Raw genomic sequence first — 14,927 nt, forward strand, 5'->3', positions numbered from 1 at the left:
ATGGACACTTAGGTTGCTTCCATGTCTTGGCTATTGTAAATAGTGCTGCTATGAACATTGGGGTGCATGTACCTTTTCAAATTAGAGTTTTCACCTTTTCCAGATATATGCCCAGAAGTGAGATTGCTTGATCATATGGTATCTCTATTTTTAATTTTTTAAGGAACCTCTCCATACTGTTCTCCATAGTGGCTGTACCAATATACATTCCTACCAACAGTGTACTAGGGTTCCCTTTACTCCACACCCTCTCCAGCATTTAACCAAAGGGGTTCACTTATAGGTGAACTTCCCCTTAGTCTCTTATCCTGCACGACTGACAGGCCCATTTGTTAATAGCAGTAGAGACCAAAGCAAGAATTAAAAGTCTCCAGACCAGGCAGACTGTCTCAAATGTCCTATTTTAAAAGTCAGTGAATACTTACCTGTAAAGAAAGGACTATAGTTTCCCATTCATAATGAGTTTTACTCTCAGGCTAACTTCACAGAAATTCTCTCCTTCCTTCTTCAAAGCCCTGTTAGAGTTTGGCAAAGGTAGCAATTAATATACCCATGGGTCAGATGAGAAAACTGAGGCCCAAAGAGGTGAAGAAATTTGACTCAGTAGCAATCATCATGTCCAAACTGGAAAGTTGCACTTTCGTTGGAAAGTCAGACTTCTCTTGCCTGGATCCCTAACACTGATATTCAGTGCACAGCATGACTCTCTAATATTAGAGACTAGGGGTAGGATTGGATGTCATTTGATATCGTGACTGGGATCCAGGAAATCCTCAATCTTACCCTATTATTCATCCCTCTTTCCTAGAGCTTCCTGAGGGTCTGTTTGCACAAAAAACAATGGCAAATGGGACTAAGGACGGCATTTTATTATAGGCAGAGCAGTGGCCTTCCCCATTAGGAAATACGGCCCAATGATTTGGACTCAGAGCAACCACATGATCGCTTTGTCTGCCTTGGGATAGAGGCGGGCCGAGGCAGGGGGCAGGCAGAGGAAACTGACATGTGGGGAGTAAGTGTGGCTAAGGGTTAACCTTTGATGCCATCTCTAGTCCAGATTGTGGGAAAAGGGTCAACTTTTTGGAAACCAGAACTGAGAACATGTAAATTTGGAAGCTATGGGATAAGCCAAGGTGGGTCATAAAACCAGGGAGGAGAAAGTGAGGCTACAGAAGGAGAAGAATGAAACTGGCATGCAAGGAGGAGCAGAAAAGAGGGCCTGGGTCCTACTTTTCCAGTTTCTGGTTGCAACGGCACGGCCATCTACATTTCCTCTTCTGAGAACTTCAAAGAAATTCCCCTTTTGTGCTTAAGCTAACAGGTGGGTTTCTGTTACTTATACCCATTCTGTCATTCTCTTAACTAAGAGAAAAACAACCAAATAAAGAAGCAAGGTCCCAGTTCAGTTCAGTTCATGGCAATTTATTTAATTTAAAAATAAAAACAGAAACAAAAACAAAAGACATATCAGTTTCCAATGAAAATACAAACACTTTGGGTGGTTATCCAGCTTTTTTTTTTTCCCCTGTAGGCTGTCCTGGGCTCAAACCAATCAAATGAATGAAAACCAATTTTGACTGGAGACATAAAGCATGTTGCACCGATTAAATTACACCAATATATTATTATAATACCTTTGAAATGCCTTTCAGACCAATAAATAAAAAAAGACAAATTCAAATAAAAAAGTCAACTTTTTATTACCAAAAAAAAATAGAAATTAAATAAAAGTCACAACACGGATTAAAAAAATGTGCAGTCAAGTTTCTCTCTCTTTTTTTTTTTTTCTTCTAGGAATGATATCATGCCAGTAAATCCCTACAGAACATTTCCAGTTTGGCAATAAGCAGTCAGTCAGTCATTCACATTTGTACTCAAGACAGCAGGCGTGGCCAACACTCACCAGAGTCTCACCCTGAAAGATGCTCCTTGTCATCTGCAGAAGCAGCACCTTATAACAGGGATGGAAATTCAGAGAGTACCTGGCATTTTCATTTTGCCTGGGGTCTTGAAGCACTTCCTGAAAACTGATCATGCCTTGAAATTTACCTGTAAAAAGAAGTATAATTCTACTCCTTTGGCAGATGTGTAAACTAAGACACTGAAAGGCCCACAGAGGCAAGGAAAGGACCAGGAGAGCTGACCTTGAATCTCCTGCTTGGTCCACCAGGTCATCAAAGTGTCTCTCACTTGTAATTCCATGGAAATGAATCAAGCATAATTTCCTTGGCTGGGATTGGCTGGAAGGGATGATAGGACCTAATCAGGAAGCAAGGGAGCTGCTTTGAGGGCTTGTCCCTCTATTCCAAGTTTCTCCTTAAAAGGACAGAGTCAACATCACGTCTAGAATCAGAGGATGTTAGCAGAATGTCAGAACTAGGCAAGGCCCGAGAGACCAGCTAATCTACCCCTCCAGCCCTCACTGAAGGGAAAACTCAGCCCCAGAAATACTGTAGGTGCCTAAGGCCACCAGCACACCAGGATTCAACTCAGGGTCTCTTCCTCTGAGTGGAGGACTGTCTTTACCACAATCCACTGTCTGGTTCTATTGACAAAAGAGAACATACATGTGTTTTGGGGGTGGGGGTAGAATGACTTTCCTTAATAGTGTCATTTTTACTTGAAGATTGTAAGGATGGAAAATACCAAACAGACACAATCACTTGGGCAAAAGGAAAATACACCAACCAGTAGGTAGGTGTTATACCTAAGTCATACTGACAGCTACCAACCAGGCTGGCTGCCACGCATGAGGGACCAGCAGTGTGGCAGTGCAGGCTGTCCAGAAAAGGTTGCGTAAAATGAGACAAGGAGGGAGCTTTAGAGATTGCAGAATGCCCTCCGCGCACCCACACGCCCCATACACAGTTTGCTAGCTACAGAATTTTTTTCCCTTTGAACCTATCTTGGAGTTCAGGAAGGAGGTGGAATTGAATGAAGGGAAACCCAAAAAGCTTCCCATATTACACTACTCAGCTCAACCCGAAGGGATGCACAAGCCAAAACCCCAGAGCTGGTGACAAGGGGAGAAATGGAGCCATCTCCTTAGGGAAAAGGGCAGTTTCATTCTAATCAATGTTCTTAGTACCTGAAGGTGAGTTCCTTCTCATCTCCCCATGAACTATTATCTGTTGGTTTTCCCCAAAATACCCCCAAGACTAGTTCTCCTTAAATGTCTAGGTGGCTTTCAGAAGTCAGCCATCCTGAAACAAGAGTTTCAATTAGCTGGGGCCAGTAGAACCTGAAGTTGTCCCAAACTCCCAAATAAGACCATTACTTCCAAACTCAGTATCTGAAGATGCCCCACTGTGGGCGTGACATCTGATCACCTGTAATCCGGGTGTCTAGAAGTTACACTATGTTAGCTATGTTACTTTTCAAGCTAAGAGTCCTGTCACACCTCTTTTCTGCCTCCTCCAGAACCATCTGGAGGACTTCCAGGGAAGTGTTCCCTCTCCGGTCTGCTTCCTCCCAACCCACTCTGCTCTTTAAGCACCTTATTCATCTGAGTGGCTGGAACGTTCCCCCTAAAGCCTAGGAGTTCTAGGCAGGCAGGACACAGAATACCTAGATTCGTACGGGGAACCACCTTCTGCCTGACTTACCTTTCCTCATCCAAATATCCCACCTACACACTAACTCCCTAGAAGCAAACTCGCCTACCTCTGAGGATTCTACGCTTAGTGGATGGGGAAACCGTTTGCTATGAGTAAATAAGGTAAATGGTTGAGCGAGTTACTCCTTTGGGGACTATGGACGGTATTACATCCAATTCAAAACATTCACGCAGGTCAGAACCCACAAGGCAGCATTCCAGTTAATATTGAGACGTTAAAGAAATTGACAAGTTGTCCCCTTGCTGGTGTGGATCAACTTCCACTCATCTGCAAAAGATCACAGAGGGTTCCAAGCTCTGTTATACACCATAGTTTTGACCTCTGACACCACCTCTTTTTCCCTGTCTACCCTTAGAGGTTGTGCTGAAGAGCCAGGCAGACACCAGGAAGGAAGAGGCAGATAACAAAAAGCCAAAAAATCACCATGGGCTGACTCTAAGTCCTTAGCAGTGTTCAGAGCACTCTCTCTCTGACCAAGGCCCTGTCTTCCATTCAAGGTAGTGTAGCAAATTAACAAATGCCACACCAGTGGCATGAAAGAGATAACACAGATCCCACGGGATCTACACTAGCACTCCCAGGGCTTAGCCAGGTCAAGGATGGCAACTACACGGCATGAGTGCTACTGCACTCCTTCCCATCCCCATGGCAGCCATTACTATTCAATCACAGCACTCCTTCCCACTGTCTGGGCTACTCAAACCAGCACACCCAGCAGCCGCTATCCATCGATTACCGATTCAAGCTCAGATGAAATCTACGCGCCCACCCCCTGCAGTCAGACCAAGCCTGCTAATGTGAGGAGAGAAGGAGTGAGCTCTGAGTTCACTCAGAGCAGATGGTCCCAGTCTGTCTTGCCCTCCTCCAGAAGCACGTGGACGACTTCTAGGGAAACGTTTCCTCTCCCATATGCTCCCTCCCCACCCCCTAAGTGCTGGCCAACACCACCTCCCCTGGACTCTAGGAGGTGCCATAAAGCAAATGCCAATGAGGATCCCACTTCTGACTGGCAGTTGGCAGGACTGGCCAAGAGCCCACTTCTCCCTCGTAGGCACTGGCTCAAGGCTGCAAATTTGGCCAAAGCAAGACAGCACCAATCCTTTTTCAGTCTGTTGTCGTGGCCAGCAAAGAGGTAACCAGCTCTGTCCATAGCCCAGTCACCGCTCCCACTCCTCCCTCGTACCCACCCCAACCCACCCCTGCACCCTGGGGAGCTAGTTGAGTTTGTTACAGATCTCCAGCGCTTTCTTGTAGACCTGAGTCACATCGTCCATGTCCGTGAGGAGGGAGAAGCTGCTGTCTCCCAGCCGGTTCCGGTACCGCTTCAGGTACTGGGGCCGGGGCCGGTTCTGGAGCCCCTCAAAGTCCTGGATCTGGAGGAAGTTTTCGGCAGAGACGCAGCTGCGGATGCGCTGGCGGGCAGGGCGATTCTCCTGCAAGTCGAGCAAGTCGAAGGAGTCGCTGGACAGGACGCTGTCGTCGCTGATGACGCTGGAAGGACGGCTGTAGCTCCGGGAGAGGCCCTCGGCAGGGATGCCGGGCTCCAGCAAGGATTCCAGTGTGGGCATTTCGGGGCTGGCCAGGGCCGGGTCCATGGTGCCCTCTGAGTACTTGCTGCTGTGTTTCAAGATGCCCTTCCTGTGGCAGGAGAGGCTGTGGGACGTCACCCTGGCCGGGTCCGGGGGGCTCGGGGAGGGGATGCCGCCACCCAGCCCATCGTTACTGTCCAGCAGCTCCGAAGACTCGCTGCGTTCCGGGGACGAGTAGTAACCCGATTCTCTCTGCTGGGTCTTTTTCAAGATGCCTTTCTTGGGCATCGTGGCCGACTGTTTGGGGCTGAGTTTAGCTGGCACCTCCGCCTCGGGGGCGCTTGGCGGGGGTACGGCAGTCCGGCACAAGTCCTGCTCCAGCTTGAAAGCGGGGGGTAAGGCAGGGCTGACGACGCCTTCGATGAAGCCGGTGCTGTGAGAGCGATGCTCGCTGTTGCTCCGCTTCTTCAGGATCCCTTTGGGCCGCTTGGAACTCACCTTGGATGGGCTCTCAGGCACCGAGTCCTGGCCGGACTGAGCAAAGTCGTTCTCTTTCTTGGACTTCTTCAGCGACCGCTGCCGCTCCAGCATGACCTCGGGGGCCCCGGGTTTGGCCAAGCCCTTAATTTTGGCTTCAGCCTCAGCCTGTAGCCCCGTGGAACGGTGGTGCCAGTCGATAATGCGGGCTAAGAGCGGGGACTCGGCGCTGTGAAGGGCATCGCAGTCGCAGACGCTGCTCTTGTAGCCCCAGTTCACCCACCAGTGGTTGGCAATGTCCTCGATGGTGGCCCGGCGGTCGGGGTTCACCATCAACATCCAGCGAATGAGGCCTCGGGCATCTGTGGGACAAGATGCAGAAGAAACAATACATTTTACGGGAGTCTGGGGCTTTCCAAAGCTGACGCTCCGGGGGCGCAAAGGAGACACACTCATTTGAGGAAAACTCCAAATGGAGCCCTGGTGCAGCCACGCTATGGAGCAGGAAGCCGTAGTCTTCCAGACTGCACATCAGAAAGCATCATCGAGACTCAGAGCCACAGGCCAGTGGGCTATCACAGCCTGGCATGTTTCTCCACGCTACTGACGGACTGTCAAACTGCTGACTTTCCATCAACTCAGATCTTTATAAAATGGGGAAGGCCAGGTAACCAGGAAAGAATCCAGACCCGACCCCAAGCAGGGGCCCCCCACCATTCCTTTGGTGGATATCATTTTACTAAATGGGAAAACAGGTATAGATTACCATGGCTTTTAGTCCTCCAAAGTTAGGTTTATATAAACACACAGCGCTCAGGTCACCAGGAAAATGTGTCAGCACAAAAAGGAAATTTAGGGCTGAGATGGCAAGGAAAAGGCTTCTCATGAGAGGGAGAGACAGAGAAGGATGGAGAGGTGTTCATACCTGGCACGCCTGGGCATTGAGAGGGGGCTGTCCCCAAGGCTGGCCTGACCCGGGCCTTGGCCAGGCTCTGAATCCCACACCGAGGGCTCACCTCCTGTCCCTCTCTGACATAAGCCATAGCCTACCAAGCTGTCAGATCAGAGAGCTGATCTCTATCTGCCATCCATTTACGGCCTGTCTGAAAAACTCCATTTGTCAATTTCTGCTGCCAAAGAATTAGGGGAAAGCCCCAAAGGGATGTTGAGGAGGCCACAGGAACCAACAGACTCTCACAGCTTATAAATCGCCTTTTAAGATCAAACTGTGCTCCCCAAATGGGGGTTGAATTATATCCTGGGAAGGCGCCACCTCCCCTCAGCTACTTATGTAGCTAATGAGTAGCTGGCCAGGACCTGGCAATGGAGCCAGGGGTGAGCCCTGCAGCCCTGAAAAGTAACAGGATGTTCATTCATTCGGTCAATAAATATTTTCTGAACCCCTGCAGTGTACCAGAAACTGTGTTGACACAAGTTAGCTGGTCAGGCAAAAAGGCTGCCATAGAGTTCACCCTGAATTTTCTAAAAACAAACAAACAAAACACACGGGTTAGCTTATTGAACAAATGTATAGATATAGATATCTGCATATCTATACCTATTTATACAAATAAAATAGTCAATGCTCATTATTCACAGAGTCTGTGTTTGTAAATTCGCCTACTCCTTAAAATGTATTTGTAACCCCCAAATCAATACTCAAGGTGCTTTCCACAAAGTGGCAAAAAACGTGAATTGGCCCCCCCCACAGCGCACATGTGTGTTCCCAGCTGAAGCAGAACCAGGTGACAAGGCACTGCCTTCTTGTTTCTGCTCTCGTGCTGTAAGCAAGTGTCCTCTTCACAGTCCGTTTAGTTCGTGCTGTTCACATATTTGCACTTTTTATTGGTGATTTCACTGTTTAAAATGGCCCCCAAGCGTGGTGCTCAAGAGCTATCTGGGGATTCTAAGGGCAAGAAGGCAGTGATGGACCTTACGGAGGAAACATATGAATCAGATAAGCCTCATTCGGGCATGAGTTAAAGTGCCGTTGGCCCTAAGTTCGATGTTCATGAATCAACAATATATTTTAAATGAGGCGTCTTTAAACAGAAATATACATAAAACAAGGATACAGATTGATCAGCTGACAAAAACGTTGTGACCAGAGGCTCCCAGGAGTCGAGCCCTGTATTTCCCTATGAGTAGCGCTTCAGTATTCACAAACTCAGTGTTCATAGCAACGTTATAGGACACAACTGCGGCAAATAATGAGAATCAACTGTGTGTGTGTATATACACATGTAGGATGCGCGTACTGCAATATACGAAGTGTCTGTTAACCACATTCCAAATACGGCCACCTGTACACACCCCTTCTGTACCCACACAATGCTCTCCCATCAAGAGATGGAGCTTATGGCCTTGGTCGCTTTGACCAATAGAACGTGGCAGAAGTGACATCATCTGGCTTCCAAGCAGACGTTAAGAAGGCCTGGCAGCTGCTTCTTCCTCCATCTTCGAGCCCTGAGCTGCTATGTAAGAAGTCCACGCTCCTTCCTAGAGAGAGAGGCCTGGGGAGGCAGCTCATGGGGACAGAGCCCACACAGAGGGGCCCTGAGGTGTCCCCACAATCGGCCCCAACTCCAGCTACCATCTGATTGCAACTGTAGGAGAAACCCCAAAGCCGGCCCGAAAAGCTCTAACCAATCCAGGGAATCAAGAGATAACAGCTAATAGATGTTGTTTAAACTGCTGAGTTTGTTTGGGTGTGGGAGCGGGAAGGGATAGACTTGTTCTGTGGCAACAGGTCATGAAACAGCACCCATGTGCCACACACCCCGGCCAGGGCAAGGTGTGCAAAAGAGCAGCTCCAACCTTAGAGTCTACTGAGGGGGTTTTATGTCTACGTGGACTGGAAGGGACTTCACGTAATACCTTTTCCAAAATGTGAATTTATAGTGGAGAGACAGAAACTAAACAGGGTAAGGGCCTTGCCCAAGTTCACACAGCAAGCAAACAGGACTCCTAGCCTACAGAGTAGAACAACTATTCTGGAAATATCACAGTGGGAAGGTTTGGGGAAAGTGGCCTAATAAGCCAGCTCTGCCAGAAGGCAAAGATCTGGGGGGAAGAAAGAGGAAAAGCAGGAGTCTCCTTACAGACATTGACACAAAAGCAGAAAGTGTGAGCTGGCCTCGCCCGGCTTAACCGCTGACCCTCCATGGGCACACACCTGAGGGCTGCGTGGGCTCCCGGTACTCTCCGCTGCTGATCTGCCGAATGAGGTTTTTGTGATCGAAACCATCGAAGGGCATTGTTCCATAAACGAGAGTGTAAAGCAACACGCCCAGGGCCCAGCTGTCCACCTGGAGCAGAGAGACAAGACATATAGGAGCTGGGAAGTAGATTCCCTTCCAAACCATTAGCATCACAGACCATGAGCAGCCACCCTCAACGACCCCAGGAATGGAATTTAGCACCTGGCAGACAGGTTCCCACCACAGCCTGACACCTGATATGCAGTGCACCTGGGGCCTGTTTCAGAGCCTGACCTTTTCGTTGCAAACTGAGACCAACGGTCCCAACCCATAGAAGAACTTTCTTGAATAGATGATATTCTTTGATCCTCACTATAATTTTGTGAAACAGGTAGGGCCCCGGATTATTTTCAGCCCTATTTGGCAGATGAGAATACTGAGGCCCAAGGAAGTTAAATGGTTTCTCCAGAGGCCCCTCCCCATCCCAGTGATGGAGGTAAGACTGGAACATGGGGTTCTTGACCCCTAATCCAGGAATCCTGCACCTTCCTCAAATGGATCAGGGGTTGCAAACTCAAATGCTTACAAGAGCCAGGCAGACAGCAAACATGAACAAAGAAAGAGAGACAGTGGGGTACCACGTGGAGTGTTGGTTTGAAGACAAACTGTAGAGGGCATTCACCCATCTTACACAGGCAGCCTCCTCTGGCTAGTTGCTGTCACATAGTAATATAGGCTCAGCACTGCTAGATCCTTTGGTTTTTCAAGAGAAGTCAGAAAACAGACTTTTATGTGAAATCTCCCGTTTATCAAATGTTCCATTTTTTTTAGAAAGATGGCCAAATAAAGCACTCTTGCTGGCCAGATCACAGGCTGCCAGCTTGTAACCTCGGAAACGGATCATGGAGGATCAAAGCAGCATTCATTATCTGTGATAAATTTACAGTGTCAAGTTTCTGCAATGTTGTAAATTGGATCTTAGGCTCCTCCCTTACACTCTTGTTTTGGAAAGACTTTCTCCTCACTGCAAGTGATAGAGGTTCTTGGCATCCATCTCTTTACCCTCTAGCCCTGCCCCAAACACTCTCAAACAGATAAATATTTGGAAGGAAACATTTCAACCCACTGAATGGCTGCTACTTAAAGGATCCTGAGTGGATGAATCGCTCTATAAATAGAACTATCTCTTTAAAAATGAATAATCAGTCACAACTCACCCATTTTCAAAATGATATTTTCACATACCTGTGTCTTATAGTGGCCCTGAAAGCTTTAGGCACACAGAGAAATGTATTTCTCATGAATCAGAAGATGCAATTAAAATGTATTTCCTTGATCAGAAATGCATGCTGTCAAAAATACACGCAAAAAGATTCACTGCAGAGTGAGGCTGTTTGCTTTCGGTTTTGCTTGTTTTATTATAATAGGGAAAAACTGAAAACAATCTAACACTAGGGAAATGATTAAATAAATTACAGTATGTTCATACAATAAAACATTATGTCATCATTAAAAACCATGTTTTTAGTAATAACAAATTCAGAAAAGTCACAATTTTAAGTTAGTAATAAAAGGCGAGATATACACATATATAGTGACCTCAATTATTTGAAATATAAGATCTACACTGGAAAAAAAAGCCTAAGAAGAAGTCACATAAATATTAAGTGGTTATCTCTTTTTCTTTTTCTTTTTTTTTTTTTGTGGTACGCGGGCCTCTCACTGTTGTGGCCTCTCCCGTTGCGGAGCACAGGCTCCGGATGCACAGGCTCAGCGGCCACGGCTCACAGGCCCAGCCGCTCCATGGCATGTGGGATCTTCCCGGACCGGGGCACGAACCCGTGTCCCCTGCATCGGCAGGCGGATTCTCAACCACTGCGCCACCAGGGAAGCCCTAAGTGGTTATCTCTTGTGGGGAGATTGCAGGCAACTTTATTTTCTCTTTTAGGCTGTTCTGGATTTTTCTCCCAGGTGTGTATATTATGGCTTTGATAATCATATAAGGAAACGGTTTTTTGTTTGCTTGCTTTTATGTTTGTTTGGTTTTTTTAAGTATCCCTAGGTTCAGTTCTTTTCTCCCCTCCAGCCCCCCACCATACACACCAGGCAAGCTGCTCACCTCTGGCCCTCGGTAAGGCCTCCCGTTGACAATTTCGGGAGAGGCATAGAGGGGGCTCCCACAGAACGTTTGCAAGAACTTGTCCTTCTGGTACAGGTTGGAAAGCCCAAAGTCGGCAATCTACAAAGAGGAGCAAGACCCAGGGAGCCTGTTAGCATTACAGTCAGAGTCTGCATTGGCTCAGCTCACACCACATGGACCCAAGCAGCTGAGGCGCCCCTGCGTGGCTCTGCCAGCTGGGTCACCCTTTTCTCTGCAGCCCTGAGCTTTCATGAAAGGACCAGTTGGCACAAGTGGGCCAGTGATTCCCGACTGCAGTCCCTGGCACCCACTGCATGCTCTGTTACTTAAAATCACTCCTTGCAAGGACTCTATTTTCACGTCAGTGTAGACTTGTCCTGAGAAATACCCACAGAATCACATGCTCGATATTTCTGATGAACACTAAAGTGTGTAACTATTCATCTGAGACCCGTTCGTCTGTGGCCTACCTAAAATCTCACTGCCTTCATCCACAGCGGTGTACGTACCTACCTGTGCACTGGAAATCAGCACCTTTTATAGACGTACGCACCAATCAGAACTGTATTCTGCCCACCTTGGGACCCTAGATGAAATGGACCCACAGCACCCGGTTCTGAGTCATCATATTGCAGCCCAAACTCTGCCACTAGCCATCAGTGTGACATGGAGCAGGTCCCTTAGCTACTCTGAGCCTCAGTTTACCACCAGAAAATGGAAACCCATGACCCCTATCCTCTTCTGGATCACAGGATTATTGTGAGAATGATTTTTAAAAAAAAGAATTAATCAACGTGAACGAAAAAGTGCCTTGAAACTTTGTCTGCAAGTTCCAGGCAAATGTTTTCCCTAACCTTGCTTCTCTTGTATCGCACACCCCTTGGAATCATCACTCTCTTCTCCTTTGGTTTCTTGAAGTGTTTGACTATCCCTTATGGCAGCGCTCTTCTGTGTGTGTGTGTGTGTGTGTGCACCTATTCATATATACATATAATGTATATATGTTACACGTATATACGTATTATCACATCTATGTATAATGTATATATTATACATGTACATATCATCACATATATCACATACATTCATGTTATATTACATATGTACTTACATATGTATGTACATATGTATATACAAATATATATATTATATGCATATAAATTCACCTTGCCTACTAGGCTGAGTCCCCCGAGGCAGGTGGCGGTTCCACATCTGCCCCTCATCTCTGTAACATCCACTGCTGAGCACCTGCCCTCACCCAAGAAACACCTGTCACCAGAATAGGCATTATATTTTGAAAAGCACAAGACAATTAGTAGATAATACAAAATAATAATAGTAAACTTAGTTACCACTTACAGAACAACCTCCAATTATATCAGGCATGGTTCTAAGCACCTTACACTCTCTAATCTAACCCTATCTAAAATCCCACTTACACAACCATGTGAATGTATTACATTTAAAAGTGGTTAAAATGGTAAATTTTATGTTATGGATATTCTATCATAATTTTTTAAAACCCACTTAACAGATGAGAAAACTGAGGTTTAGGGAAATTAGGCTATTCGTCTCAGGAGAGCTACCTAGCAAGCAACAATGTAAACCGAGTGTCTCTAAAGGTTCAAACCACTGCCCAGCGCTGCCCCAGGGTAATCTGCAAATCTCACCCAGTCTAAGCCAGCCTGCCACGCTGAGCCTCTGCGGACTTCTGCCCTTCCCCAAACTGATTTCCACTTGAAGCTTATAAATAGGATGAGTGATTCACACACAGCCCAGCTGAGGCTCTGTTTTGAAGGCAGCGCCCAGAAGAAGGCTACTTTGTAAAAGTCACCCCTGAATGAACGGAATGGCACTGAAAGCAGCTGGCGCACAACTGCCCTCAGAAAACGCATTCTCGGGGCTCAGCTTGCACTTAATTGCCCTGAATTCCACTTTCTAATCGAGGCCCCTGACTGGCTTGCAGGAAGTTGGTTGGAAGCTTTATGAAGTGTGCCCTGTCAATCAGGACAGGAAGGGACCAGCTGCAGCCCTGGAACATCCCGAGAAGTCGGCTAAGGCAGGAACCGACACAGCACTGTGAATGTCGGCGGCATCTGGGGCACTGCGTGAGCTTCCAGACACAGGCGCGCGCGCACACACACACACACACACACACACACACACACACACACACACACACACACAGAGTTCTCCATCCGTGAGCCACTTAAACTTGGGCTGCAGCTCTAAGATTCCACGCCGTATGGAGCTTATATCAACTATAAGATGGGAAATGGCCACTGTATAAAACTTCTCAAAGCCTCAATTTCCCATCTGTAAAATGGAGGTAGGAATAGTATCCACCCCCACGGTGTCATAGCGAAAATTAAATGACATAAAGTATGTGCCAATTACTATGTTAAGCATTTTACAAAGTTGGAGCTCAAATACGTGTCCCACCTTTAAATCCACCTGGGTAGCTTTATTAGCTTCAGGATACTCAAAACAATACTGGTTTTCCATTGGAGGTAATTATGTAAGGTTTCTTTTTCAAATACACATGATTTCTTAAGTGAATTGCACTAAATAAAAGTATTAAAGTGAAATAGCACAGAAGATACTAGGAAAAGGCAAAATCCATGAAGAGAACAAAAGAAAAGACATTTGGAAAGTTTGGGAAATAATGATTTTAAACATAATAAAACAAAAAGGAATCCCAGAAACGGTTCCAACCTGGAAGAGTCGTAAGCGGTGAACTAATCTGGCCCCTCGCTCTGTAAGTGAAGCAACTGAAGGTTAGAGGACTTAAGAAGCTCCGCTGAAGGTCACAGACAGAACAGCTACATGAACGTTGGGTTCTGTACGATTCTCTGTAACAGAACATCAGTTGTGTATCGAGGGTGACTCCACCAAGGAGGCATCCAGCTTTGCTTTCAAAGTTGTATTTTGCCGACACACTGGTAACCTTTGGAGAAAGGTAACCACTTTGCTGGTGATGGGCTGTTGCCCTGCCCCGTTCAGAACCACCCTCTGTCCTCACACTGGGCTATTCAGTTCAGCCTGGACTCTGAAAAGGATACCAACACTCATGTCCTTAATTTCTGGAGTTTTTGTTGTTTTCAAACCTTTCTAGAGGTGTGCCCTGCTGGATGAAAATCAGAGTTATACAAAGTGGGAAGTGATTATTCACATTTCAAAAGAATTAACCTCACTACAACATGGATGAACTTTGAAGACATTATGCTAAGCGAAACAAACCAGACACAAACAGATAAATATTATATAATTCCACTTATGTGAGGTACTTAGTGGAGTCAAGTTCATCAAGACAGAAGGTAGAAGGGCGGTTGCCAGGGGCTGGGGGAGGGGGGACGGGGAGTTAGTGGTGAACGGGCACGGAGTTTCTGGTTGGGAAGATGCAAAAGTTCTGGAGATGGTTCCTGGTGGTGATGGTTGCACAACAATGTGAATGTACTTAATGCCACTGGACCGAAAACCTAAAAGTGGTAAGCTTTACGTTACACATATTTTACCACCATTTTTTAAGAGGGGGATTAACCTCGATCACTGTGAATAATCCCTGTGAGCTCACCCAGTGAAAAAGGAAGGATCAGCTTGCTGATGATTAACCACTGGGAAAGGATGCTGATGTTGATGATAATAAAAGCAACGGTCTGACAGTCATTTGTATCTGAGAGGAAGTGCACTGGACAGATCAGAGGTTGTGGAGCCAGAAGCACCTGGGGCTAACCTTGGACTTGGCACTGCTAGATCATGGGTGGGAACTGCCACCAATTTCCTCATGGGCAAAATGGGAATAATAACAGAACCCACCTCTAAAGCTGTTCTGAGGATTGAAGGCATGCACGTAAAGCCCCTGGAAGAGTCCTGGTACCGGCTGACTCTATAAACTACAGCCGTTAGGATAATGCTGGTGGTTTGGTCTACTTAACAATTGTTTGCTCAGAGCCAGTGCCCACCA

General features: G+C 46.7%; 1 protein-coding gene across 3 annotated transcripts in view; it reads right to left on the reverse strand.

Annotated features, from left to right (window-relative positions):
- Positions 1-1,132: 1,132 nt before the first annotated feature.
- Positions 1,133-14,927, reverse strand: part of NUAK1 (NUAK family kinase 1) — a 38,605-nt gene continuing 24,810 nt past the window's right edge. Inside the window, exons 1-5 of one of the 3 annotated variants that reach the window (XM_028490530.2) lie at positions 13,406-14,124; positions 12,130-12,232; positions 10,943-11,062; positions 8,799-8,931; positions 1,133-5,985 (exon numbers count right to left, since the gene is read on the reverse strand). In XM_028490530.2, the coding sequence (XP_028346331.1) occupies positions 4,832-5,985; positions 8,799-8,931; positions 10,943-11,062; positions 12,130-12,186 (1,464 nt within the window). In that variant the 5' untranslated portion in view covers positions 12,187-12,232; positions 13,406-14,124 and the 3' untranslated portion in view covers positions 1,133-4,831. Of the gene's footprint in view, positions 5,986-8,798; positions 8,932-10,942; positions 11,063-12,129; positions 12,233-13,405; positions 14,125-14,927 lie in introns of those variants that run through there. The other 2 variants (XM_055085281.1, XM_028490529.2) reach the window with 2 other exon arrangements.

The sequence above is a fragment of the Physeter macrocephalus genome, chromosome 6 (genome assembly GCF_002837175.3).
Source record: "Physeter macrocephalus isolate SW-GA chromosome 6, ASM283717v5, whole genome shotgun sequence".
Classification (NCBI taxonomy): Eukaryota; Metazoa; Chordata; class Mammalia; order Artiodactyla; family Physeteridae; genus Physeter; species Physeter macrocephalus.